The sequence below is a fragment of the Betta splendens genome, chromosome 6 (assembly GCF_900634795.4).
Source record: "Betta splendens chromosome 6, fBetSpl5.4, whole genome shotgun sequence".
Taxonomy (NCBI): domain Eukaryota; kingdom Metazoa; phylum Chordata; class Actinopteri; order Anabantiformes; family Osphronemidae; genus Betta; species Betta splendens.
This window is the reverse complement of record NC_040886.2, coordinates 10,595,860-10,621,085: the sequence shown is the minus strand read 5'-3', so window position 1 is coordinate 10,621,085 and position 25,226 is coordinate 10,595,860. Positions and strand designations below refer to the sequence as shown.

At 47.4% G+C, this 25,226-nt stretch overlaps 1 protein-coding gene across 2 annotated transcripts in view; it reads right to left on the bottom strand.

Annotated features, from left to right (window-relative positions):
• Positions 1 to 24,377, bottom strand: part of grm3 (glutamate receptor, metabotropic 3) — a 28,442-nt gene extending 4,065 nt beyond the window's left edge. The window contains exons 1-13 of one of the 2 annotated variants that reach the window (XM_029154500.3): positions 24,220 to 24,377; positions 21,674 to 21,742; positions 17,123 to 17,182; positions 12,883 to 13,430; positions 11,720 to 11,863; positions 9,292 to 9,561; positions 8,537 to 9,152; positions 2,568 to 2,810; positions 2,274 to 2,463; positions 1,895 to 2,204; positions 1,589 to 1,782; positions 1,263 to 1,395; positions 41 to 218 (exon numbers count right to left, since the gene is read on the bottom strand). In XM_029154500.3, the coding sequence (XP_029010333.1) occupies positions 41 to 218; positions 1,263 to 1,395; positions 1,589 to 1,782; positions 1,895 to 2,204; positions 2,274 to 2,463; positions 2,568 to 2,810; positions 8,537 to 9,152; positions 9,292 to 9,561; positions 11,720 to 11,863; positions 12,883 to 13,200 (2,596 nt within the window). In that variant the 5' untranslated portion in view covers positions 13,201 to 13,430; positions 17,123 to 17,182; positions 21,674 to 21,742; positions 24,220 to 24,377. The remainder of the gene's footprint in view (positions 1 to 40; positions 219 to 1,262; positions 1,396 to 1,588; positions 1,783 to 1,894; positions 2,205 to 2,273; positions 2,464 to 2,567; positions 2,811 to 8,536; positions 9,153 to 9,291; positions 9,562 to 11,719; positions 11,864 to 12,882; positions 13,431 to 17,122; positions 17,183 to 21,673; positions 21,743 to 24,219) is intronic. The other variant, XM_029154499.3, reaches the window with a different exon arrangement.
• Positions 24,378 to 25,226: the final 849 nt, after the last annotated feature.

The following is a 25,226-nucleotide window of genomic DNA, read 5'->3' as shown; positions in this document are numbered from 1 at the left end:
CAGACCTCTCAGCTGCTTTTTGCTGCAGCCTGTAACCTACCATGAGACGCGTATGAGGTGGCAGCCCCGCTGACACTGAAGCGATTGAGGTTAAGCCTGTGGCTGGTCACATTCTTCTGGGGCTGGAACATGATGATGTGGACCTTGGGTGCAAACATGCAGCCGAGGACCACGAAGCCGCTCAGACTCACGGAGATGCACATGGTGGTGGTCTGGACCTGGAGAGGAAGCAGAGGGGAGATAGTAATTAGTAGCCAGACTTTGATGGATTCATCTTATGCTAATGTAAGACAGAGTAATTGCTTCTAACAGCTAGTTTCATGATAATAATCTACAATAAGGAACACCTCTCCACAGGTGTATATTAAAGAAAGCAAAGCTGTATTGATAAAGAGTAGATAAACACCAGGCTTAAAACCACTGATGTTCACTGATTCAGTGGAGCTTGTTTAACTCTATTGGCAGACTTTGTTACTTTGCACCACGTCTGGAGGATAACAATTATACGATGGATCGATACAGAGACCACGGAGGCCAAACTCAGCAGTGTCTAGACTAAACCCCGCTCTCTGTGATTTGCTGTGTGAAATAAAGGCTTAATTTAATGGAATCCTCTCTGGAGTTTTGATTACTGGTCTGCAGCGCGTCCCCGTGCTCTGCCACAATAGTTTCTCTGTGGCGGAAAAGTGTCCAAGATGGTTACGAGGCTGATGGACGGGGTCGTATAGGGCAGCGCGTTAGTAATCAACCCATCACATCCTCCCTGTGTGTGTGTGCAGCGTATTCCCATGCGTGCACGGGTGGGTGGCGGTGGGTGTTGGTGATGTTGTGCCTCCACCTGACTAATCTTAAAGTCAGATTCCAAGGCTAAGGAAGCGCCTTTTTTCAGAGAAAAAGAGAGAGAATGGGGGGGGGGGGGTTGAGAGTGAGAAATGTGCAAGCCTGGCATCAGCACTCTTCACTTACACTCTCTGATCCAGCTGCAGTGTGTGTGTGTGTGTATGCGTGTGTGCGCTCACGGTGTGTGTCTGCGCTCCAGATTTGTATGGATCAGGTGAACACTCACTCCCCTCTGCTGCTAAACCCGGACGCGTGTCAGCGGTTTGACGGAGCCTGTCGGGTTTCTCATCCCAGTCCTGCAGAGCCGGGACATTTGCCCGCAAGACTTAAGAACTGTCTGAGTCTGTTTGAGTTACTTATGCGTCCGCGTTAATCACAGTGCGACGTGTAGCTGTGGCGCTGGCGCCTCGAGGTGTAACTACCCTGTAGTCACTGGACGTGACGTAGAAGATGGGAAGAAAGGCCAGCCAGATGATGCAGGTGGTGTACATGGTGAAGCCAATGAACTTGGCCTCGTTGAAGTTCTCTGGGCACTTTCTGGTCTTGAAGGCATACCTGGAGAGAGAGAGAGAGAGAGAGAGACTACATTAATGAGACACCACCTGCAAAACCTACTTTAGTAGAGTTAGTAGTTTTATTTCAGCACATGCGGCCCCATTTTTTTTTCCAGCGAGGCATCAGCGACACAGACTGCGAACAGCCCAGGGCGCAGACCATAGCACGTACAATAACATACAGACATACTTACACAGTACACAGGATGACCAGCAGCACGTCGTATCCCAGCGACAGCAGCATGCTGGCGTCGCGCACGTTACACTTGAGGATGACCGTTTGCCGTCGCTCGGGCAGCGTGAAGCGCCGCGTCCCCGGGACCTCCAGCAGCAGCCACACCGACACCATCACCAGCTGGACCGAGATCAGACTCAGACAGATGAAGACCTGGAACCAACGGAGGGGGGTGAGGGCAGCCGCACGTTGGATTCCTGCATCCGTCTGACGCGGGTGGAGGGAGGGGCGGGAGGGAGGGAGGGAGGATGCTGAGGCCGCTCACCTGAGAGGACGGGCTGATGAAGCGCGGCCGCGCCGCGCCGGCGCCGTCTTTCACGCCGCTGAAGATCCTGGCGATCCTGTTGGTTTTGGTGAGGAGGGCGGAGTAGCACACGGCGAAGGACGTGCCCAGGCCGAGGCGCCGCAGGGCGCAGACGGCGGGGGAGGGCTTGGCCAGGAACAGGAAAGTCATGGCGTAGGACATGAAGACCCCCGAGAGCAGGATGTAACAGAGCTCCCGGCCCGATGCCTTCACCAGCGGCGTGTCGTTGTGCCGGATAAACACCCAAACCACCAGACCGGTGCACATGAACCTGGAGGCAACAGGGGCTATAAACATCACCGTCGCCCCTGTGGATCAGCCCGGAGCCCCTGCCACTTACCCCACACAGGCTATGGTAATTGGACCAATGGCCCAGGCGTCCTCCCACATGATGTAGTCCTCGGGAAGGTCATAGCAGGACGTCAGATCGTCAGTGGGCCACTGGCCGGGGGCACAGGGCGCACACGTGAACTCATCAGCCAGATACTCGTGCGGCTCACAGGCTGTGCAGATCCAGCAGCAGTACTCACCTGGGAAGCAGCATCATAAACAGCAGAGTGTGACAGGCTGAGGCCGCCGCAAGGCGCTGCCGCCCGGTGCCGTGTCGGTGCACGTCTCGCATTCTGAGCCCTACCTGCCTGCATCTTCTTCATCTCGTTGCGCTCGCAGGGGTCGCTGCACTGCGACGTGGGCACCGCCTCCCGGGGCCAGTGGATCAGGTCGCCGCTCAGGCTCAGGCTCTCCGCCCATTCGCCCACCGGCGCGTAGCCGTAGCGGTCGCCCGAGCGCTGGTAGCTGAAGATGTTGTACCGGCCCATGCCGTCGCCCTGGGAGTCGAACTTCACCACCGTCTCGCTGCCTGGGGGCGAGAAAGGGGCTGGAGGAGGGGGGGTGGAGGGGGACAAAGACGGGACAAACAAAGCGATAAGATGAGTGGAAAGGGGAGATTAAGGCTTCAACAATCACAACAAGCATCCCATTGATGTCTCATTGATGCCTCTAAGAGCAGCAGTGAGGACAGAAACAATAGCACTATGGTCAGTTAAGCCTGTGAAGGGCATTACAATAGTGTTTTCATTACCGGACAGTGGCCAGTCACACAAGTATTAGCTAGGACACTATAAATGCCTGTGTGTGCTTGGTGATGCCTGCGCGTATCAGTGGCCTCTCATCCTTCCCTGAGGTCACGCACAGGCACAAAACCACCGCTCTAAATTCTGATCTGACAACATTTATAGCCAAATGCATCATTAACAAACTAACAATAAAACCATATAGGCATGAAGGAAGCGGACTGAATCCCAGGGCAGTGCTGTGGCTACCCACACATTGATGGAATTAGCCTCTGGGTATCTTATGTGAGGGAGGAACACTGCTGAAACTGCCAAATTGGTTTGTATACAAGTTGTTATGAAAGGATTACCATCTACCCTGAGGATGTGGGAACAGAGGAGATTGTAAAATTGGCAGTTTGCTGAAACCGATAAAAAAGAAGAAGAAGAAGAAGAAGAAGGAAAGAGGCTGGGAAAAAAAGAAGAACTACTGACGCGTTACAGGCAGCGTCAGACCTGACAGCGCTGACACTTGGTCGTTGTGACACAGACAAAGTGTGTGTCACTCCCGCGGCGCTGCTTCTGTCCTTATAGTGGAGCAATCAGCCCGATGCTGCGTGTCGCACGCCGGCGCCTTCCCTGTCGCACGCCGTTGTGACTGGGGAGCGTACGCTGGGTTCACCCAGCGTCACTGCTCATCCCAGTCTGATACTGTAACAGGCGGCCTCCGTCGTTGGGTAGAAGAGTCCACGGGCCAAATGCTAAACACGCAGCTTGGGATCAAGGGGGTGAATCAGAATACAGCTGTTGGGCTGATATGTGTCCATGTGTGTGTGTGTGTGTGTGTGTTTATGTGTGGCAGCTCCACGCACTGCCTATAAACGCCCGGTGTGTTCACGGAAGAATGATGTGTCAGACGGCAGCGGGTTAGGGTTTATGAAATCCATAAATCACAGGGACAGCGCAGCCCTCCATCTTCCGCCTCCCTCGCTCTCTGCCACGGGAAATTCTAAGTGTCAAGCTGTCGCCGGGTTTTAAGGCTAAATGTTTAGGTGACAGGGAAATGAAAATGATTTCAATAAGCGGGCGTTGATAATATCGTCGGCAAAGAAAAAGTATTAATCCATTACTCTGTGAGTTGGCAGATAATAAAGTCTGCTAATAACACAGAGCCAAAAGACAAGTGAGGTCTCCTCCTTTCAGACGCAGAAACACTCTGCCACCAGCTAATTATCATAACTGCACCTTATTAGGACCTTAGATGTGCGAAGCCTAATTAGCTGTAGCTATGTGGTAATTACGTGTAATGCAGACTAAAGAGATAACAGCACTAGTCTACGGACCCTTCAGAGGGGCTGTATTGTCCTTCACTTCCCTCTGAAAGGCACTGGGCTCGAGGGGCCGCTCCATTCCTCTCTGTAGCCCACATCTGCAGCCTGGCTGATGTGACAGAGTGGCTTATCAGGAGGCGTACGAAGGCGCGGGTTGCAGCCGACGGAGGCCGGCGGAGACCCCAAAGGTCCCGAGCCGAGACAGACTGATGGATGCCGCTCTCGCTGCTCAGCAAGGACGCTCGCACGCGGGGCTAAAGTTAGCAACAGCCCCGTTGGCCTCTGTGGGATTCATTTGTGGTTTTAGTGGCGGCGCAAGATGAGTTGTCATATTTCTTGTTTTTTTTTTTTTTGTTTTGTTTTCCATTCATTCTAGTAGAAATGGTAATGTTTAAAAATCTTTTTATCTACATACTGCAACACAACACAGTTCAAGTATCTAAAGTATCCTTTGTGAATGTGGTTAATAAAACACTTACTATTAAACAAATAATAACATAAAAAAGCTAAAAGTTATATTAGGAAAAAACTGCAAAGTAAATCCAGATGCCTAATTTTTGTGAGACACTAGAATTCCAGCTAACTTCCGGACATACATTATTATTCCAGCTTAATTAGACGCACGGTGGAAACAGGCTTTTCATTCAGAAGCTGAGAAATTAATTATGTTCTCGGCCATGTCGTGCTAAAGTGAAGCCCAAGGGGGATTGTGGGTATTACAGGGAGCGAGCGAGCGAGAGAGGGAGAGAGAGGCAAACTGGCTTGGGATGAATAAGTAGGAATAAGTAATCTGAAAATGAAGAAGAGAGAGAAAATGGGGGGTGAGAGAGAGAGGTGCGGGCTCAAAAGGTGGAGGGGGAATCTCTTCTTTGTGTGAGCATGTGACTAAAATTCCAAAAGCTGGCTGTTGATTAGTGGTTGGCTCGGGAATAGAGAATTATATTTCCAAGCATCAATTCACCTGAATCCCCGATTTAATCCCGATTTACACTTGACAATGTAAACAGTGAACTATAAATACACCCCCGGTCTGAGTAAAATGCAAAGAAACAACCACTCTGAGCTGCTAATAGTATGACCAACCATTCTTCATCCATCAGACTGTTGATGACCTTACACATCTGTGCCCTACAGGGAGAGCGTGAAGCAACATACTCACGCAAAGACACACACGTCCCAGAGCATACACGAAAATGGACGCCAGGATGCACTCGCATGTCACGAATGCACACTCGGACGGATCGCATTAGCTAGATTTGTTCTCCCGGCAGATTCGGTCCCCGGGGGGTTGGAGGCGCTGCCTGGGCCACAGAGCAGCGGGCCACGGGGGAAAAGAAGACAGCGAGGGGGGGGTAGAAGGAAGTCTAAAACAAGGGTGACAAATGTATAGGAGGAGGAAAGGCCGCAGCGGAGATCCAAGGCTCCGGAGAGAGCGGTAGATGGAGGAGACAAAGCAGAAGGTGCTGGGAGAGAGGATGAGCTGTGTAACCAGATAAGGGGAAAGAAAGGAGGGAAGTGACAAGGGAGAAGAAAGAGAAGAAATATGTGACAAAAAGCCTGGCGATAGCAAGTGTAAAAGCAAGCCAGTGCGATTGGCAGCAGAGATACAGGTGGATGGAGGAAAGCCTTTAAATGGAGGAATCAATAGGGAGGAAAAAGGTGAAGGATGGATGGAGGGATGAGTATAGTGAAGGAGTGGAGGAACAGACCAGCACAGCGAGGCGGTGGAGGCAGGAGAGCAACCTTGTGAAGTCTGAGTGGGATGTGCTGTTTTTGAATGTAGAGAGTGTAGGACACTCGCCGGGTGAGAAAGAGAGAGGCGACAGAGAGACGCCGCACAAAAGCAGAGAGGGAGAGAGCGAGACAGGAAAAAGAGACGGGAGACGGCAGAGAGATGGAGAGAGATAGCGACAGGGGGAGAGAGCGAGGAGAAAATGAGGGAGAGAAAGAGTGAAGGCTGTTCTCCAGCATCAAAATGTTGCACTAAGCTCTCTGCTCAATATGGCCCTGAAGGCACTACGCCTCTGCTAACAGACACACACACACACACACACACACACACACACACACACACACACACACACACACACACACACACACACACACAGAATATCACATCTATCGCTATTTGAACAGAGGGCTGCATGCATGTGTGTACACACCGATGCGTTCAGGGGCGGTGGGTGGGTGGGACGTTGAATGATAGCTTTGAGAAGTGTGTGGGTTGGGGGGTGTCTGCAATCTCATGCTGGTGTAAAAAACAAGCACTTGAAGCCGCCACTTTGTAAAAAAGCCGTCTGCGGCGCGCACGCGCGTACGCGCGCGTTGCGTGTTTGAAGTATGTAGCGAGGCCTCATAAAAATGCACAAATGCGCCCGCGTGTCTTTTAGTAGTTGGTGGGGAGCAGTTCCCATGATCCACCGGATCACTTCGACAATTGGCAATCGTGTCGGCTTCATTACCATGGCAACGAGCGAGATGAGACGAGATGAGGAGAGTGGCATATGAAAACACTCCTATCCGCACAACATGCTGCCTCAGTGCGCCGCATACGCTGCCCGTGACACCAAACAAAACAGGCTGTGCGCTGCGTGGGGAACGTGAAATTAAACTTTGGTCATTGCGCGTTTTCCAAAGCGTGGAGACGCGGCGACCTGTGCGTCGTAGCGCACGTACGCGTGCGCGTCTCGGAGCAGGGGGTGCGAGCGAGGCTCGGGGTGGGGGTGCGTTTTGCTGTCTGCTACGGTTCAGACTGAGAGCACTGCGGATGGCGTTGCTGCAGTGTTTCTACCCCACGTTCAACCTCAACTCACCTCGGCTCCTTCCTCCGACACGGTGGATGGGAGAGATGTATACGCGCGCGCGCACGAGAGAGAGAGAGAGAGAGTCATTTGGGGGCGCCCCGTCGCCACCTTCGACCGTGGGCTTTTCAAAGAGCGGCGCGGCGCCGCTGCCGCGCTAGCGACGTCACCGGCGCCGATCTCAACTGTCTTGTTCGTGCTCCCCTCCCTCCCTGCAGCAGAATAAAGAGAATAACGCGCTTCGCGGACATACATCAGTCGTGAAGGGACGGGAGGGAACGCAAGGGGGGAGACGATTAGACACAGACATGTAGTGATCCACCCCCCCCCTCTCTCTCTCTCTCTCGCTCGGCGCGAAGCCGCATTTTTATTCTGCTGTCTCTCCGCGCTTCACGCGTCCTATGAGGAAGTGACTGTCACTTGCGCCAACCAGAGGCGGCGATGGCCCCGTTCCGACTGTTCTTTTTCCCCCCTCGCCTTCTGTCGTTTCTCCCGCTTTCCTTTCACTCGCCCTCCTCTCAAATAGATCTGCTTTGATTCGCAGCAGAAGCGAAGATGAGGCATTTCAAAGAGAATCCTCTCCCGCTGCTGATGCACGCGTCCCACTCCGGCGTTGCCTCTGTGCTCCCTAGTTCCTTCCCTCCTTCCCCTCCCCGTGTCTTTTTCTGTTTTACGTCCCCTTTACCTCACCTCAGACTCTCTCTCTCTCGCTCTCGCTCTCTCTCTCTCTCTCTCTCGTCAGTCTTATCGCTAAGCCCCCCCCCCCCCTCCCTCGGCGCGTGACGCCATTCTTTCGCTCTCTCCCTCGCGCTCCCCAGCGTCCCGTGGCAAAGTTGCCGTGTTACCGCTATCTGTCTGGCTGTTTTTGATGTCTGCTCCTGGTCACGGTCGGCGGAGGAATAAGCACCTCTAAACCGGTGTCAGTCCCCGAGACACGGCAGTTTATTTATACCGCTTCCTTTGTGCGCCAGCTGTCAGTCAAGCCAATCCTCTGTCTCCTCTCTCCCGACTCTACAGAGGCTGACAGACAGACAGGCAGCCCGCTATAGGAGCTATTATAACACACACAATCTCATTAGTGCGAGGCAGAAGAATATGGCTTACGGATTAACTCAACCTCTCCTCTCCTCAAAGCAACTTTGTAGCGTCGCATCAATTACACATGGGTAATAGGTGTCAATGGCAAGCTCTGACAATACATAGCAATTAAGAGGATTTGTCTCAGTGCTTTCTTTATGTTTCGGGGCTCGGCTGGTTCGGCTGACGAGAAGGACAACATGCTGGTATGTTCATGAGTGGACTGCTAACGACCCCCTCCCTTCTTTCCGCTCTTTTTCGCCCCCTTCTCCCACATCACTCTTCACCTTGAACACCTTATCTGGGAGTTTTGCGGTCGCCGCGTGCGACCAGCTCGCTTACCCGGGAAGCTGACGTTCAGGATGTAATCCCGGTAGAGCCTCCGCCCGTCCAAGGCCTTCATGCTGTCGCACAGTTTGGTGGTGTTGAAGCACAGGCTCCGCTGCATGTTGTGCAGCGCGTAAGCCATGGCGTACACCGCGTTTATCACAAACATGATCTTCGACTCCGGTTCAAAGTTGCTCCTGTCCATCGCCAAGTCCTCGTCGCACGGTGGGTGAGGCGCCTCTTCCGGTCCAGCGCCGCCCGCCGCCGCCCCTCCGCCGCCCGAGGAGCACTGGAACCGCTGCTCCCAGAATTCCCTGTACCAGGGGTTCCGGTGGTTCACGGCCGGGTTCAGGCTGAGGAAGTAGCGGTTGAACTCCGGGACGGGATTGGCCGCCAGCTCCAGCGTGATGGCGCCCTCGGCGGTGACCTCGTTGCCCTTGACGATGCTCTCCTGGGCGCCCCAGCCGTCGCTGGCCACCCAGATGAAGGAGGCGTTGAGCCTGGCGGCGGCGCCCAGCAGCTCCCTGGCGTCGTCGCTGCGCAGGAAGAGGACGGCGACGCGGGCGTTGGGCTTCTGGAGGAGCTGCCGTATCACGGCCTCGTAGGACTTCTTAGCGTTAGAACGTCCCACCTGGACGGAACAAGGACACGAGCGTTTGTCCCCAACTGATCACAGTGTAATATTGCCCTCATTTGTGTTTAAAGCCTAGTGGCTTTGAGCAAGGGTTGCTTTAATCCACCCAGAAATGAGCTTATATTTAGCGCCGCACCTTCTCCGACGTGGCGATGCAAATGTTCCTCATGCGCGCCTCCTGTTCGAAGGCCTCTATGCCGGTCTCCCCGTAATCGCCCTCTGAAGCCACGGTGGACACGTACGTCCAGTTGAAGAAGCGCAGGATCTCAGCCATGGCCTTGGCCTGGTAGAAGTCGGGGGGCACCGTGCGGGCGAAGTAGTCGTAGCGCGTCTTGTCGCTGAGCTTGGCGCTCGTTGAGGCGTAGCTGATCTGAGGAATCTGGAAGAGCCTGAGCAGATTGGCAACCTGAGGGAAAGCCATCAGGTGAAATAGTGGTTACATTTTGTATTCACGTACATTTTTACGAAAGATTTTGTTGCTATTGAAAAAGATATGAAAAAAATATGAAACGATGACATGGTGGAGAAATTAAATAGCTCAACCATAGCTATGAATGGATAATTGTGTAGTTAATGCTGTGTTAGTTGGGGTTTTTCCCCCTTTGACAGGCTGATTTGTGTGTGGAGCTAAGCAGAGTTAAGCAAGTAATGACATTTTCATCAAACATGATTGACACAATGACAAAAACGATAAAAAAGACCCACAACGCATCCACTAAGTGCATTTTTTTATTTAAGAAAATCGCACATAGTTTGAAGGTTGCTGCCGACAGGAATCGTGTCATGCATAATGCAATTATCTCAAGATAAAACACCATGCAGCAAGGGTAGACATGCATGCGCACACACAGAAGTTCAATAAAACACCGACTCATGTATTAATGATGGATCATCTGGGGTCTACTGGTGTCCATATAAAATTCCCTTTTACTGTTTTACTGTTGATTGGCTTCGGTCATGCTCACGAATGCCAAAACAAACAGCGGCGATATAATTGCTATACGTACGCACGCATGCAGAAACACTAACATAAACAATTCAAGATGAGCACACACACACACACACACACACACACACACACACACACACACACACACACACACACACACACACACACACACACACACACACACACACACACAGAGCGATTCTGTTTTTGCCTCCGTTTAATCCTTTTAGAGTGTATCACTCTGAGCTTTTCTATATTTCATTCACAGCTCAGTTGATGAGCTGTTTTGACAACATGTCAGAATCACATTAGACTAATAATGTAACAGAATAGCAAACACACTCACACACACACACACACACACACACACACACACACACACACACACACACACACACACACACACACACACACACACACATGCAAGGATGCCTGCTTATAGCTTTGATAGCTATGGGTTTATGATCGCAGTTGCTCTTAATGTCAGGGAAGGTCATGCTGCAAAATGTAACTGCATTGCTTCATCACCTGATCACCTGCAACGAAACAATGACCACATCTACTGTAGCTACTGTAAGACGCCAGCGTGTTGGGACACTGAGAGTTTACTCTGTTAGCCAGTGCTTCCTTCCTGTGAGGCAGTGGGCAGGGAGACGTACTGTATGGGCTGAATATGAGAGTGGAGAAAAGATGAGAGGGAAGGAGGAGGAAAAAAAATTGCTGCAGTGGAGGGGTGCTGTGTGTTTTCTGCTTGGAATGCAAGTCACACACATCCACACAAGCACGCGGAGACACAAACGCACATATGAAGAGTGATGCCTGCTATGTAAATGTCCTCAAGGCCCCAGAGTTTAGTTGTGCATGGTTAAACATAAAATAATTCCCTATTACTTTGCTTAAAAGCGGCAGACCGACTGGCCAAGTGGAGAGGCGTGAAGGAGTGGCTGGATTAGCTTTATTGGCATGAGATCAGAAAGCGAAGCACACTTCAAGTCTTGTAAACAGCGCCAAGCCCAGAAAAGACAGGTAGAAACAGCAGCGACGGCAACGAAGGGCCACGGGAAAACACAGGGTAATTATGTGTGATGAAGGACAAATGACAGGGCAGAAGTGTTCGCAATGGAGGAAGACGGAGGAGAAGCAAGGGCTGAGGTCAGCACACACCGAGAGGGACGCCTCCCAATGCATAGGAAGAGGGAAACGAAGGGAAGTAGGCAGGGATGACAAAGACGGAAGCCAAGATTCGAGGGACTTAAAAAGAAATGCATCAAACGGGAAGCAGAGAAGAAGAGATGGCGAGAAAGAGAAGACAGAGAGACAGTTGCAGAGATTAGGGATTTAAGGACTGATAGGAGGAGGCTTTTGTGCAGTCACAGAGGAGTAAGGCAGAAGGAGGTTTTATGCTAAACTATGCAAATCACCCACTTCTGTGACAAGAGCTACAATAGCTGGGGAAACACAGGCGAACACACCGGCGGAATTTCATTTTAAGAAACACACACATCAGTCACATGCAATGCACACAGGCCATGTCACTGGAAGTCACCCCCCCCCCCCCTCCCACACACACACACACACCGCACACTTGTCAGGAGAATTCCCGGATACCTCATACCTGTATGGAGACGCTGCTGAAGGATCCTCCTATGACTCCGGCGATTGCGAGCGGGCTGTCATCCTGCAGAGCGTAGGATCCGTCCGGACAGATGAACTCCGTGTCATCCACCTTAGTGAGGGAGGCCCTGACGAACTCCAGAGCCTTGGCAACACAAGCACCTCATGTCAGACACTGGGCCGCGCCGCATTAAGTATTCATACATAATATTGACCTACTGTAGCATGAGGTTTTATAAATGTTCATAAGACAAGTCACAAACAACCATTGTTGAACCCCTAATGTTTTCGAAAACCCTACAAGCTCATATTACCATTAAAAAAAAACGAAAAAAAAGGAGGAAGAAAACAGTAATCTTTGAAGAACAACCCCTGAGGGAAAAGTTCTTTTTTTTAATATCTTGGCTCATTTCTCTCAGGACAAATAGTTTCAATCTCTATTTCTCGATCAGTCATTTGCTGTTATCGTCTGAGAAACATCCTTAACCTCAAGAGAATGAAACAAAATTTCAAGGTACATTTATTGTAATTTAGCTAAATATTATGGTTTTAATTGGTTTAGAATAAAAACATTACCGAAATCTGCAGCACATTTTTCAATTTAAGGAGGAAACCCTAACATCGGGTCATCGGCAGAAGAGCACAAATAGCTAATTAAGCTAATTAAATTAATTAAGGTAATTAAACGTGGCAGAACTGTTGAGCACAAAACAACAACAACAAGGCGCCAGATAATAGTTACAGTGATACCGTTGAAATCACCAGTCACATGTGCACGTTGTTCAAACTACTGTGTTTGCACATGTGTTATACTTGCTTTACACCTTAAATTGTTTCCTGTAAGGTGCTGAACCGTGGAATTTCCCCGATGTGGGATCAGTTGCTGCAAATAAAACTAAAGTGACTTGAATGGCATATCTTAGATCAGCAGTTCTCTCACCTCTCCCCTGCTGATTACCTGGGTCAGGTGCATTCAGTCAGGTCAGATAAGGGAGACGGGGAAAACAAAGTCAGCTGGTATCTTCCAGCTTCAGACCTTCTGACACTGATCCAGCTAATCAGCAGGTGTTAGGGTCGATGGCCGGGTGGGGGAATCACTTCACATATACTCCTCACATGATGTGAATGCCATTTGAAGCGTGAGCCATCTGATGGGAAGCTTACCTGCTCCAGTGCATAGGTGTCCCTGGAACAGGTGTCCAGGATGTGGACCCCAAGGGAGACCCCTGGCAGCAGAGCGCTATCCTTATTGATTCTGTCTATGGCGAACAGCATTGCCTCCAGCCTCTGGATGCCCCTGTCCTCGTTCACACGGCCGCACTCCTCCATCCCCGCGCCCTTCTCGTGCACAGGGAACAGGCCGCCGAGCACCAGGTCGCCCTCAATGCGGATCTCTCGGCGAGACTGAGGTGGGTCCCCGACGGAGAGCAAGACCCCCCGACACATCACCACCAAGACCAAAGTGGGAACGCGGGCCACCATGTCGGGCTCGGAGAGTTTACGATTGTCACAACGTTTGGAGAAGCCTGGCGGTGGGTGGAGCTGAGGGAGGTGTGGGACTAAGGATGGAGGTTAGGGGTGAGGGGTTAAGGGGGAGGTGTGCGACGTGCGGTGGGTGTGGATGCTGGGGTTGATCTGTGGCCCATGAAACGGTCAGGGAGAGTTGAACTGGACCACACATGGAGGGGTGCAACATCTGGACATCAGTCCTGCTTGGAAAGAAGAAAGAAATAGAATGAGTGCACTGCTACGACCACTATAAAGTATATATAGAGACATCAAGGTAGAACGTTTAACATTTCTGCTTCACAGCCAATGCCAGGCCATGACTAAACAGGACATAGAGCTGTTGGGAGGTTGTTCCCCCCTGTTCCTCAGTCCCCCCCATCAAATATCGCCCTGTCAACTTTCATGTTTGCCTGTGGTCACGTCAGGATAAGCCAGCTTAGATGGCTGATACATGAGCCCGGCCTTCTCAAGCCACAGATCAGAAAAGCTGCTCTAATCTGATCTCTGTTCCAACGATTCTCTGCTCATCCATGGGTGCACGCCTCTAAGTGTGTGTGTGTGTGTGTGTGTGTGTGTGTGTGTGTGTGTGTGTGTGTGTGTGTGTGTGTGTGTGTGTGTGTGTGTGTGTGTGTGTGTTACCAGATTCATTGCTCCCCTCCTGCCTGAATAATTACAACGTCAGGAGTGAATGTGTTTTACCGTGGACGTGGCTAACTGACAACAATGAGGCCAAGAGAAGCCGAACATCTAAATTAAAGCTGCTGCTGCGGATTTGGGCGCTTGTGGCTTCAACGTTCTTTGCCTTCCTTTTTCAGGTGCAGCCAGAAACTGTAACTATGCCACCGTGAACCCGTAGCATTCTACAAAATCGCTTACGCCATAAGGAGAAAATAACGCCAGCTCCAGTCTGTAGTCGCAGTAAGGTCCAAAGTCAGCATCAGTGATAGTGTGGGGATGCATCAGTGCACAAGGCTTGGACGACCTGTGCATTTGTGTGACAGTTTGTGCCTCCGCCTGCTGGTGGTGCCTTAGTTTTTGTTCCAGTTCTGTCTTCTTCATTGGTTTTATGTCACTTTCTGTTTCCTGTCTTGTGTCCCGGCCTGATTAATGTTATCACCTGGATCCATAGTCTGTATTTAAGGCCTCGTCTCAGGCCATTGTAGGTTTGTCTAAATTGCTTTTGTTTGTATGTTTCCCTGTTCTGGGTTCTGTTTCAAACAGGGCTTAGTGTTGGTCTGTTTAATTGGCTGTTTTTTGTTCTACCTGTTCTACGGTACTCTTAACTGGCGTCCTGAGTTACTGGGTTCTGCTCAAACTTATAAACCTCTCTTATATGAGCTTAAGTGCTTTAAGCTGTGCCCAATTTTCTCACCACTACTGTTTCAAGTGGTTCCTCCAAATTCAACTCCAATGCAACTTTTAATGGCCTCTGCAGTCTCCAAAAGATCCAGTCCATTAATAACAAGCGTCTTCAGCACTCACCACTCGTTTGCTGCTCTGACCTGCTGCGGTGGCGCATAGCAAGAAAACAGCCTCTGAAAACGAACGGTCCGGACAAATTCTTGGTGCATTGCTTCTGGTCAATAGCCTCAGTTCACTAATATTGGTTGGCTGCATGCTTCAGCAACCTTCATGTATTAATGACCTTGCACCTTGCCTTTTGCATGCTACAGGTTTCCAGTGTTAGAGGAAGCAAAGCAGCCTCAAAGTATCTAAGATCCACAACCACGGTTCACTCTACGTTTTATATGTATTATATACATTTCATTCAGTCACAGACCTCTAATGGCTCGGGTAGGTTCTATTGGATGTTGGCATGTTGGTCCAAAGCTGCACTGCGTCGGCTAATCTGCATAAACACAGCCCCACCTGTGCTTCTTCCCGCACAACAGCACAGTTAAGTCTGCACGAAGCCAAGGTAAAAGCAGGCGGAGACTAAATAAAACCGTCTACTGAAGAAAAGTGTATAAGAGCTGCACTTTCGTGAATACTGGTGTTGTGCCTGCAGGACAAAATGGATGGATGCCATCATTTTGATTTATAGCAGATTTTAATAATGGTTATTTACATTTTTGTTAGTGACTGTCATTAAGTGACATCATAAATGAAGGAGTCAACAAGCATGGTGCCTTTCTCTACTGGCAAATAACAGGGGTGTACACATCCCAGCCACTGAATATGTTTATTTAACTCAACAAATATCCAAGGATTCAAATACTTTGCTGTAGCAGAGTTTAACTTGTTGTCGCTCTAAACCTTAAACGATCCAATACAAACCTGGCTAATGAAACAGTTTCTCATGTCTCTTCAACGGGAAAGATAAGACAGAAGTTGATGTTTTGACTGTCTCATCTACTGTATCTAGCATCTCGGGCCTAAACATCAGTGTGTGTGTGTGTGTGTGTGTGTGTGTGTGTGTGTGTGTGTGTGTGTGTGTGTGTGTGTGTGTGCAGGTTGAAAGGATGAAAGCGTCTTTAGACGCAGGGTGCTCAGATTTTTCTGCAGGCGGCTGCCATATCTTTACCACTCTTCTCTGTAATTTGACACACATAGACACACACACCCAGACAAACACCCACCCACGCACGCACGCACGCACGCACACACGCACGCACGCACACACGCACACACGCACACACGCACAAACACACACACACACACCTTTACTTCTCTGAGGGGTTGACCTAAAAGCAGGCTGTTTCTACTGTATATCTTAGCTTTCTTCCTTCTCAGCCAACAGAGATCTGAATGAGTGTGTTGAGGAAACATGTAGGAGGCTCACGGCATTGGCATGTACTGTAAAATAAATGCATGTTTAGTGGCTATATGAATATAAAAGCACAACTTCCACTTGTTATTGTGGTTTAACACAACATTATTTGTCACTCAGTGACAGTCAGGTAACATTAAATGAATATGGAATTAATGTCAGCTTTTAATTGGGACATTGATGTGTCTATGAAAGATTAATATCAGTCCATCAAGCCGTCAGGGGCACCAGAGTGTGTGTGTGTGTGTGTGTGTGTGTGTGCGTGCGTGCAAAAAAGCAGATTTCCTGTGAATGGCTTCCATTACTTTGCTAAAAAGCTGGCGACCCTGGAAGTACACTGTTAAAACTAACTTGGATCACTGTTAGAGGCCACTTTGAAGTTAACACAGAGGGGGACTTTGTAACGAGCACAGTTTTGAGGGCAGTGATGCAACAAGGCTGTATGTGTGTATTCATTTGTAAACAAACACATGCATGTGATGTTATTATAAAACTATATATTCATGTAGATGAAAGTCCAACAACGGGTTCACGCAACACCTTAGATTGATACTAAGCTTTCAAGTAACAACTTCCTAGAAATGTGCTAAATAAATAACTCCTAGCTAGTTTATTTTGATTTCATGGTATCCACGGAAATTGAATTATAATTTCTTGGAAAGTGCCCAAAACTAGCTTCCTGTCACAAGAGCAGCCATGCAGGAAAGACGAGCACACGCTGTAGACTGAAAAAACAATTTACTTTTCTCACTTTATTACAACAAAAATTGCTTACGAGGCTAAGTTGCAGGGCCACGAACTGCATGGTGATTACATTATTTTGCATGTTGGAGCCTATTTATTAGAAAGCAAGTAAACCACTGTTAATTTCCCCGACAACTTCAGGCTTTAGACCATATAATTTATTTAAAAAAGGATATGCCTTTTTTTTCAAAACCCAAAGGTCTCAAGCTTCCACCCTGTAGTGGTGGAAGTGTTGCATTTGCTTCTGCTTTCTAGGATTTTTGATTATTAAAATGATTTTCATCGTGGAAGTGTTATGTTTCATTTTAATTGCTGCACTCGGGTCATTGGGACGACATCAAGCCTTCATTACTAGCATGCATTTATTACCTCTGATCTTACCTGCATGAAGAAGTACATGAGTAGACGGCCACTGACACATGGGAACATCAGGACAGACACCTATTAAAGACACAAGTAAAGCAAGTAAATCACATATCACTATAAAACAGCCTGACTGCCAATAGAAGGAAAGAGAAAGGATCATTTAGAGCAGGACACTGATTTTAAACACTTCTCCAGAGTCGCATCTGACAGACAGCCCCATTTCACCTTTGACCCTGTTCACATCTGAAGTCAGCAAGTAGACTAAACTCCACTACTCTTGTCTTTTGCTTTTCATGATTCATTGTCTGTGTCCTCTATGGCACCATTTCCTTCCTTCTCCCCTCCTCCCATTTACTCCCACCTTGCTAACACCCTCCACCGCCTTTCCTTTACTCTAACAGGCAGAGCTGCTGTGGATGACACGCATCCAGCTGAGAGCAGCCATGCAGGGTCGATGGACCACAGTAGCCTGAGCGAAGAGAGAGTCCAATAACTCTGCCCAGTAGGTTGTGTGTGTTTTCCTTGAGTGGATAAATGTGACAATGTGTGTGTTTCTGAGTGTTATACAGCTCATAGGACCACATCTGCATCAATGTTTGGAAGCCCATAGTATGGGAATATACATTATATTTCATCTGCCAATCCACTCAATTGCTTATTAGTGATGACTGAATAGATTGAAGACCATATCAGCTGTATGAGAAGGCAGGTGTGTTCAAAAAGCATATTCTTATTTTCTTTTACCCTGACACGGTCCCTGTGTGTGTGTGTTTGTGTGTATGTGTTTGTGACATGGTGTCCCAGACTTCTGACAGTCTAACGGGTGCAATGGGCTGTGACCATTAATTATTTACGAAATACGTTTTAGGCGCGAAAGACTGATGATCCATAAATAGGACAGAAGGATATCACAAAACACAACAGTAAAACATGATGCATATCTCTCTGTGCCTTTTAAAAGCATCACACAGAACCACACAATATCAAATGTTTCTGTCAATTTACTTAAAAACAGGCATTAAATATAAGTCACTGAGAATTTGATTCAATAAAATAATACTGTATTTGAAGGAAGCACATCTTGGCCTCTTTATACAGTAGATGGTATCTCTGAAGAAAAAGATGCGGATCTAATTGGATTAAGTCTCGGTTCATCACCACTTTCTGATAATCATAATTAATCATAATATGTCAGATGACTATTGATTCTGCTAATTTAGACCTTGGTGTACAGTTTAATCCATTTTATGACCTCAGAGGTTAAAGATGTATCAGACACATACTATACAATTGATTTGCTGAACCTCAAAAGGTGAAATTAAATAGAGCTTATTAGTGCAATCATTGATCTTTGCTTAACAACAGAATGGCAGTTCCAGCATGCAATTCACACACTATTATGGAGCAGATGAAGGAGTACATTTGCAATGGAACTCGTTTTAACCCCGGAAAGGAGCAATGTGCTTTACTGACACATCGTCTGGACTGGGCTCTTGTGTGCAGCAGGTACTCGAACGGGATTCTCCACTAAAAAGCTTTTAACCTCTGAGCACCACACAAAAGCTCTAGTGAACAGGCTCAGCAGTCTGAACATTGTGAACTTTTATACACTGAGTGAGACTTTCTGAATGGTGCAGAATGTGGGAATATTCCATTAACTGATATTATTGACAGACAATTGATCAACAATAATACATTTTAATTCAATCAGTTTATCAGTGATCAGTGACAATAGACATATAATACCTTGTAGCTATTACTGCATCTCTGCCTTCATCCGTATCATCTCTGTCTTCGTTGTCTGCAGCATGTGTTTTCGGTGGTCCGCAATTCATCTGACGTGGTTTTTATTAAAAATGTCTGCCTTAAACAGACTCGGGTGAAAAATGTATAAAAGCATTGGTGAGATCTGCATTTCATCATCGTAGAGGTCGGTGGGCCTGTCATATATGGATGCCATCTATCAACCTAACTGTCATGTAACGACCCTGGGAGCCATCGCCGACCATCAGTCAGCCCTGCAATGGTACCAGTGTTCCTACGTCCTGCTTAATTCACGTTCACACCCCACCGGTCTGTCACGGCTCCCATCAATACGCAGAAACTATGACCTGGTAGAAATAGAGAGTATTGAACGTGGCAGACTGAAGAATACACAGGATTGGTATGGACAGCGCTCTAACACAGGAGTAATGATGATTGGTTTCGGGTTCGGTGTGGAGTTTTGACTGGCAAATGGAAAGAGAAACAAACTAACAAACATTGAATATGAAGAAATATAGAAGTTATATGAAGATTTTCTTCTTTTATTTTCTACATATAACAATTTTGCTGATGAAAAACAAGCCCCCTCCCTTCACCAGAACCAAACTGTGCTCAGAGGTGATTTGAAAGCTTATTAGCAGCTGATAAGTGGAATCCGTTTGCAGGCTGCGGTGCTGGGACGTGAACAACCCGTGTTTGCGTCGTGAAATTGTGATACTGCGGCTCGGAGATGTCCAGCTTTGTCTTGTTGTTCTCCAAAAATACTTTGGTTTGTGTTCTGAAAAAAGCAGAAATATCCTCAGGGTTCTGACATTTGACTGTGTTTGCCAAGCGTAGTGAGCTGTGTGTGATGTGTGTGATGCTCATGCTGGTCGCTAACATTAGCAGCTGATCCAACAACAGCTACGTGTGGATTCAGCACGTCTTATTTATCAATCAAACAAACTCAGGTTTTAAGATGATCTTAAGTAATTTTGCTGAAAGACTGCAATGGTTACGTCAGAATGAGCAACGCACCTACTGCGTATATTTGCAGTTTTAGAAACAAATGTGTGTGCAATAATGTCTCCCCAGGAACATGTAGAAACTCCCTAAAACTCTGATACCTGCTCCTGCATCTAAGGCATCGACTGCGAGGACAAAATGTTCAGTTTCTGCCTAATACATGCACCGACTGACAGGAGCCACAGTGAAGACATTAGCAGTTATTCACTTCACCTGAACGTTAGGCCTGATCGGTGTAGTTCTGTTCTGCATTGACCAGGGAAAAGCAGAGCAGTGAGGTTCAGAGGGTTCAGCCTGCAGATGCGGGAGAACATCCCGTGGAAGTGAAGCCTGATGCAACAGGAGCGTTATTGCATTTATTTATTGTGTTCGTAGTTGCTTTCTGTTCATGCGCTGATGCTAAAATAAAGATGAAGGTATGAGCATAAATCCCAGTTTGGGTTATACAGTATGTTTTGGGCTTAAACAGAGGATGATAAAAAAAAAAACTGAAGGCTCCAACCCTTTGTTTGGTTTAATATCACGTATTCATCCTTATGGTGTAATAATAGCATAAATCACAGTCAACATTGTGCAGGACAGAAATCATTCACAAGCAAAGATGAGTCTCTCGCTTCTCTGTCTTTTTTAAACGTTCTTATTTTATTCGCACCCATTGTCATTAATACGCTGTGTTTATAATTTTCAGTTACAACAAATTGCTGTAAAATAGTCAAATTATAACTGTAACATACTCTTTTTACAAATTACTGTCAAATCTGATACTGCTACAAACAAAAATGACTTCTGTAAAATCCTCCTTTCCTTATTCCACCAAACAGGTCAGGAACACTCTACTGAGACATTAATATTACACCTGTGGATCTGTTTAATCTATTTGTGAGCTGGGTTTAACCTAGTTTTAATTTATGCTAATTTGTAATAATCCTAGTTTGCAGTGAACAACACGGCTCCAGGTTTGTTGTTAGCAGTTTGAATCATTTTCAGATCTGACCTCCGCTGACTGGTTTTGTATGTCGTTCATAGTTAGAAATATGCATCGACCAAAGAGGATCCACATCAACAACAAACTGCACAAAATCCTTTGGTCGCATTCAAGCTGAATGTAAGATCCATGAGCATAGCAGCAATATTGATAGCAGTGACTGCATGACCAGCAAAGCCCCCTCTCACCAACCCTCACACACACACACACACACACACACACACACACACACACACACACACACACACACACACACACACACACACACACACACACACACACACCTCTCCCTCCTCAAATTCATCACTTATTAAAGAGTCTGATCTCTCTCTGAGACACACCATCACAGCTGTACATCCCGCTGCCCTTTCTCTGCCTCATCCCCTGAGTGTATGCACGTGCATGTGAATGTCTGTGCATGTCAGCGGCGCTGTGTGTGAGTGTGTGTGTGTGTGTGACTTTTTGCTGATGAAAGGTGAGCTGTGGGACACCGCAGTGATTTTGAGATGCCTCCCTTTTCTAGAGCGTAACAGTGTAGGAAACCTGTGGTGTGGAGCAACAGTAGATTTGCCCCAACGCGATGAGCCAAGACCTTCACGAAGAACAGAGTGTGATATTCATCTGTTGTGTATAATAATAATAATGATAATACACCAAATAGATGCTGCTGCGATACTGTACATCAATCTGAAGTATAAAATATCCAGTTTATGATGTGGAGCGTTTTGTGTTCAACTCCTATGTATGAATCCACTTTATTACACTTGGGTTAGTTGTTCACAAAGAAGCAGGTTTTGCGTTTCTGTACCTACCTGGTAAATTAATATGTTGGACTCCTTTCGATTCTTGGCATTAAAGGTTCCATGTTTCCACCCTCTGATCTTCAATTTTGATGGACACATGAAATCAGAAAGAGGAAAGTTCATCATTCTGTGTGACCAAACGGTACTAAACTCACAGACTATTGTCCATAATGCACATTTAATTTGTGTTTTGTCAGTACTGTAGAAGACAATTTCACACTATTAAACCAGTCATGTTATTTTTAAATGAATTCAGCACCACAGGCAGCAACATTAAGAAGCTCTTAAACAGTGTGCTGTTCACAGAAACGCCTGTAACACTTACTGAGAAACTCTTAATTCATGAAGTTGGTTATTGTTGCAAAATAGCGACTGGCAACTCTGCAGTTTTAAAACATGCTGAGTCAGCCTCAACATCCACAAAATGTTCCAATGGAGCAAAGTCTGACTCATGCAGGTACAGTATATCTAATGTAAATCTCCTATTATACAGATGGAATTTCTACAACTGCAAACTCAAATCCTCCACTTAAATTTACAGCATGGGAAAACCCATACTGCCTCATGTGCATGAAACGTTTGTTGGTGCCTTCATGGAGCAGGACGTCTACGGTCAGGCGGATTTGGTTGTCTCGCCAAAACCAATTGCAAAAGTGCAAAGAACGTCAGAAGTCACCCACATACTGTACCGTAGCCCTTTTGCAAAGAAACATTTGACCTTTGATGAATATCTTTTTATATGAGATTGTTTCTGAACTATATTTCTGTGACCTTGATTGTAACTGAAGTTCAGGTGAAGTCAGCAACACTTCACTTACTGAAGTTTGGAGAGGACGTTAGATTCTGTGTGGCCGCAGCCTCTCAGCTGTTTGATTAATCACATTACTAAATGTGTAAAATCAATAAGAGGACACCATCAGAGAGCCAATCGCCCTGTGATCACTTACAGCCAGCACTGCCTGTACATTACGTGACAACACGTAGCCATTATCATAGAAGACTTATATAAGACCGCTGCTGCTGGTGCTGTGTGGAAGACCATCTGGGCTGTACATATACACACACAGTCACACAAAATGCACAACCGCAAGCTCATGTAAGCACATTTACCAGCACTAAAATGCTGGACCCCAAGGCCAAATCCATAATGTCTCCTCACACGCACACACAGGAGGTGCACAGTCTCCATACAAACACCTGTCTTTAAGGTGCAACAAGGCCACCGAATGCCCACCCACACGTACTGTACACCCAATGCACACAGGCATGCAGTAAGTAACAGAAACTCCTGCACACACACACACACAGATGAACAGACTGCATGTCAGTAAACAAAAATACTCAAATGAAATATGCATAAATATATAATACTATTCTGTGGATAATGCACATTATAGTAAATTTAAACAAAAGCCTTGCAGGTCGACCCCACCCTCACTAGCACAAAATTATTATTATTATTATTATTATTATTATTATTATTATTATTATTATTATTATTATTATTATTATTATTATTATTATTATTGTTATTATTATCACATGAAGTGTTACCTCATTATCTCCATAGACAAAAAGCATTTTGACTTTGAAATGTTTTATGTACTGTTGTCTAAGTTCCCACTCAAATGTTTAACTGTGATGTGCGCGTCGATCCATTTAGTTAAAGTTACACAATGGCAAAGAGCTTTAGAAGCTGTCAGGTCGCTGTGTGCTCGCGGATGAGCCTTGCAAAGACACACCTGCTCTGCAGGAATACAGCCGAGGGGCCTTGATTTATCACCCGTCTTCAGAATTCCAATTATTATAAGCCTTTTCTGAGAGGACTCACGTGTGAGTCAACCTGGATCAATAGACGTCATCGTCTATTAACTAAGTTCTAGTCCCCGTAACGCTCGTCTGTCAGTGGACAACCGCATTAACGACACCGAGTCTGTCAGAATCTATATTCGCATCATCCGATGTTGACAGACGCATGTTGGTTCCGCTCGATCCTGTACTGGAGGTTCGCGTCTCTCTGCGTGGAGCGCCGTTGCTCGGAGGTGAGCGGAAAGTCGTTTCTCCAAGCAGCGGCGGGCTCGTGCAGAATCCACCTGTATGCCTGTGTGCGGAGACGCGCTACTGTCTTATTCCCAGGAAGCTCGCGGCGGCTCAGCGGTCCGCCTGAACCCAAATAACTTCTCCATGCAGCGTAAAATATCCGCAGCTGCAGATAGCCCACTCTTTGTTTCACCTTCTGTGTCTTTATCGTGCATCTGCTGCAGAGATGAGCTATCGGGGCTTTTTTTTTTTCTTAATCACAACCTGCGATCAGTCGGAGAATCTGATTAAATGTATAGAGCCGACGCAACAGCCGGGATATAATCACGCAGACAACTGGGTGTTTAAATCCTGCGCAAAGTTCAAAGCAAATTGGTCCCCACCGTATGATTGGCTGACGCGCGCTTGAACGGTCCCGGACTGACAATTTTTCCCTGCACTCTGTCGCCCAACTCGTAACCCAAGACCGCAATACATTTCACTAACAAATATGGAACATGTTATATTTGACCCACCTTGGCGACTTGGATTCTTCAAAGGCTGCGCACAATTCTTAATCTGGAAGTTTGACTTAGTCTACTCCTGATCCCTCGGAGGAGTCGCACTGAGAGAGAGGATGGGCGCCACTGCTCTGCGCGCCAGCTCCGCGCGCGCGTGTACGCACGCGTGCGTGCGTGTGTGTGTGGGAGAGAGAGAGAGAGGGAGAGAGAGAGAGAGAGAGAGGGAGAGAGAGAGAGAGAGGGAGAGGGAAACAACAGACGCGGAGAGCTGTAGCCCCTTGCCAAAGGATGCTTCAGTCTCCTAGCAACAACAATCGATCTGGCAGGGAGACGTTTTTATTGGATAAAAAGAAAACTTAGCCATTCACCCCCTTTAGCACATGTTTACCGCTCAGAACAACAACTCCAGCTTCACTTAGTGGAGGAGGAGAGAAGGAGGGGGCATCTCAGATACATGGTACACGCATGTTCGAGGTGCGGGAGCATGAACGGGCACAGAATTCATCCACAGGCGTCTCCGCGCGGAGAAGAGGGGATATTCACATCCAATGCGAGCTCCATCAATATTTTAGCAAACTATTACGCTCTATGATGTCAGCAGCAAGAAAACCCGGGAGAGGGGCACTAAACATGCTGTTCATGCTTCTGATGTGAAAAAGCAGGCAGTGGCAGAGGAGCTGCACACGGAGACCTAAAGACCTTCAGAGATGTCTTCATCTGAAGGCTCCATCATATATCACACTAACACAGGGCATGATCTAAAGCACACGCACACACACACACACACACACACACACACACACACACACACACACACACACACACACACACACACACACACACACACACACACACACACACACACACACACTTTCTGCAAGTTGTTTCTGTTGTTTGTTTCCCTCTCTGTTTCCCTGTGTTGTTCCATCAGAAGCAGTGGCACTCAGTTGTGTGTGTGTGTGTGTACATGCACACACACATCTGAGCAACTTGTTTGTATGATTATGCTCATGGAGTCATTA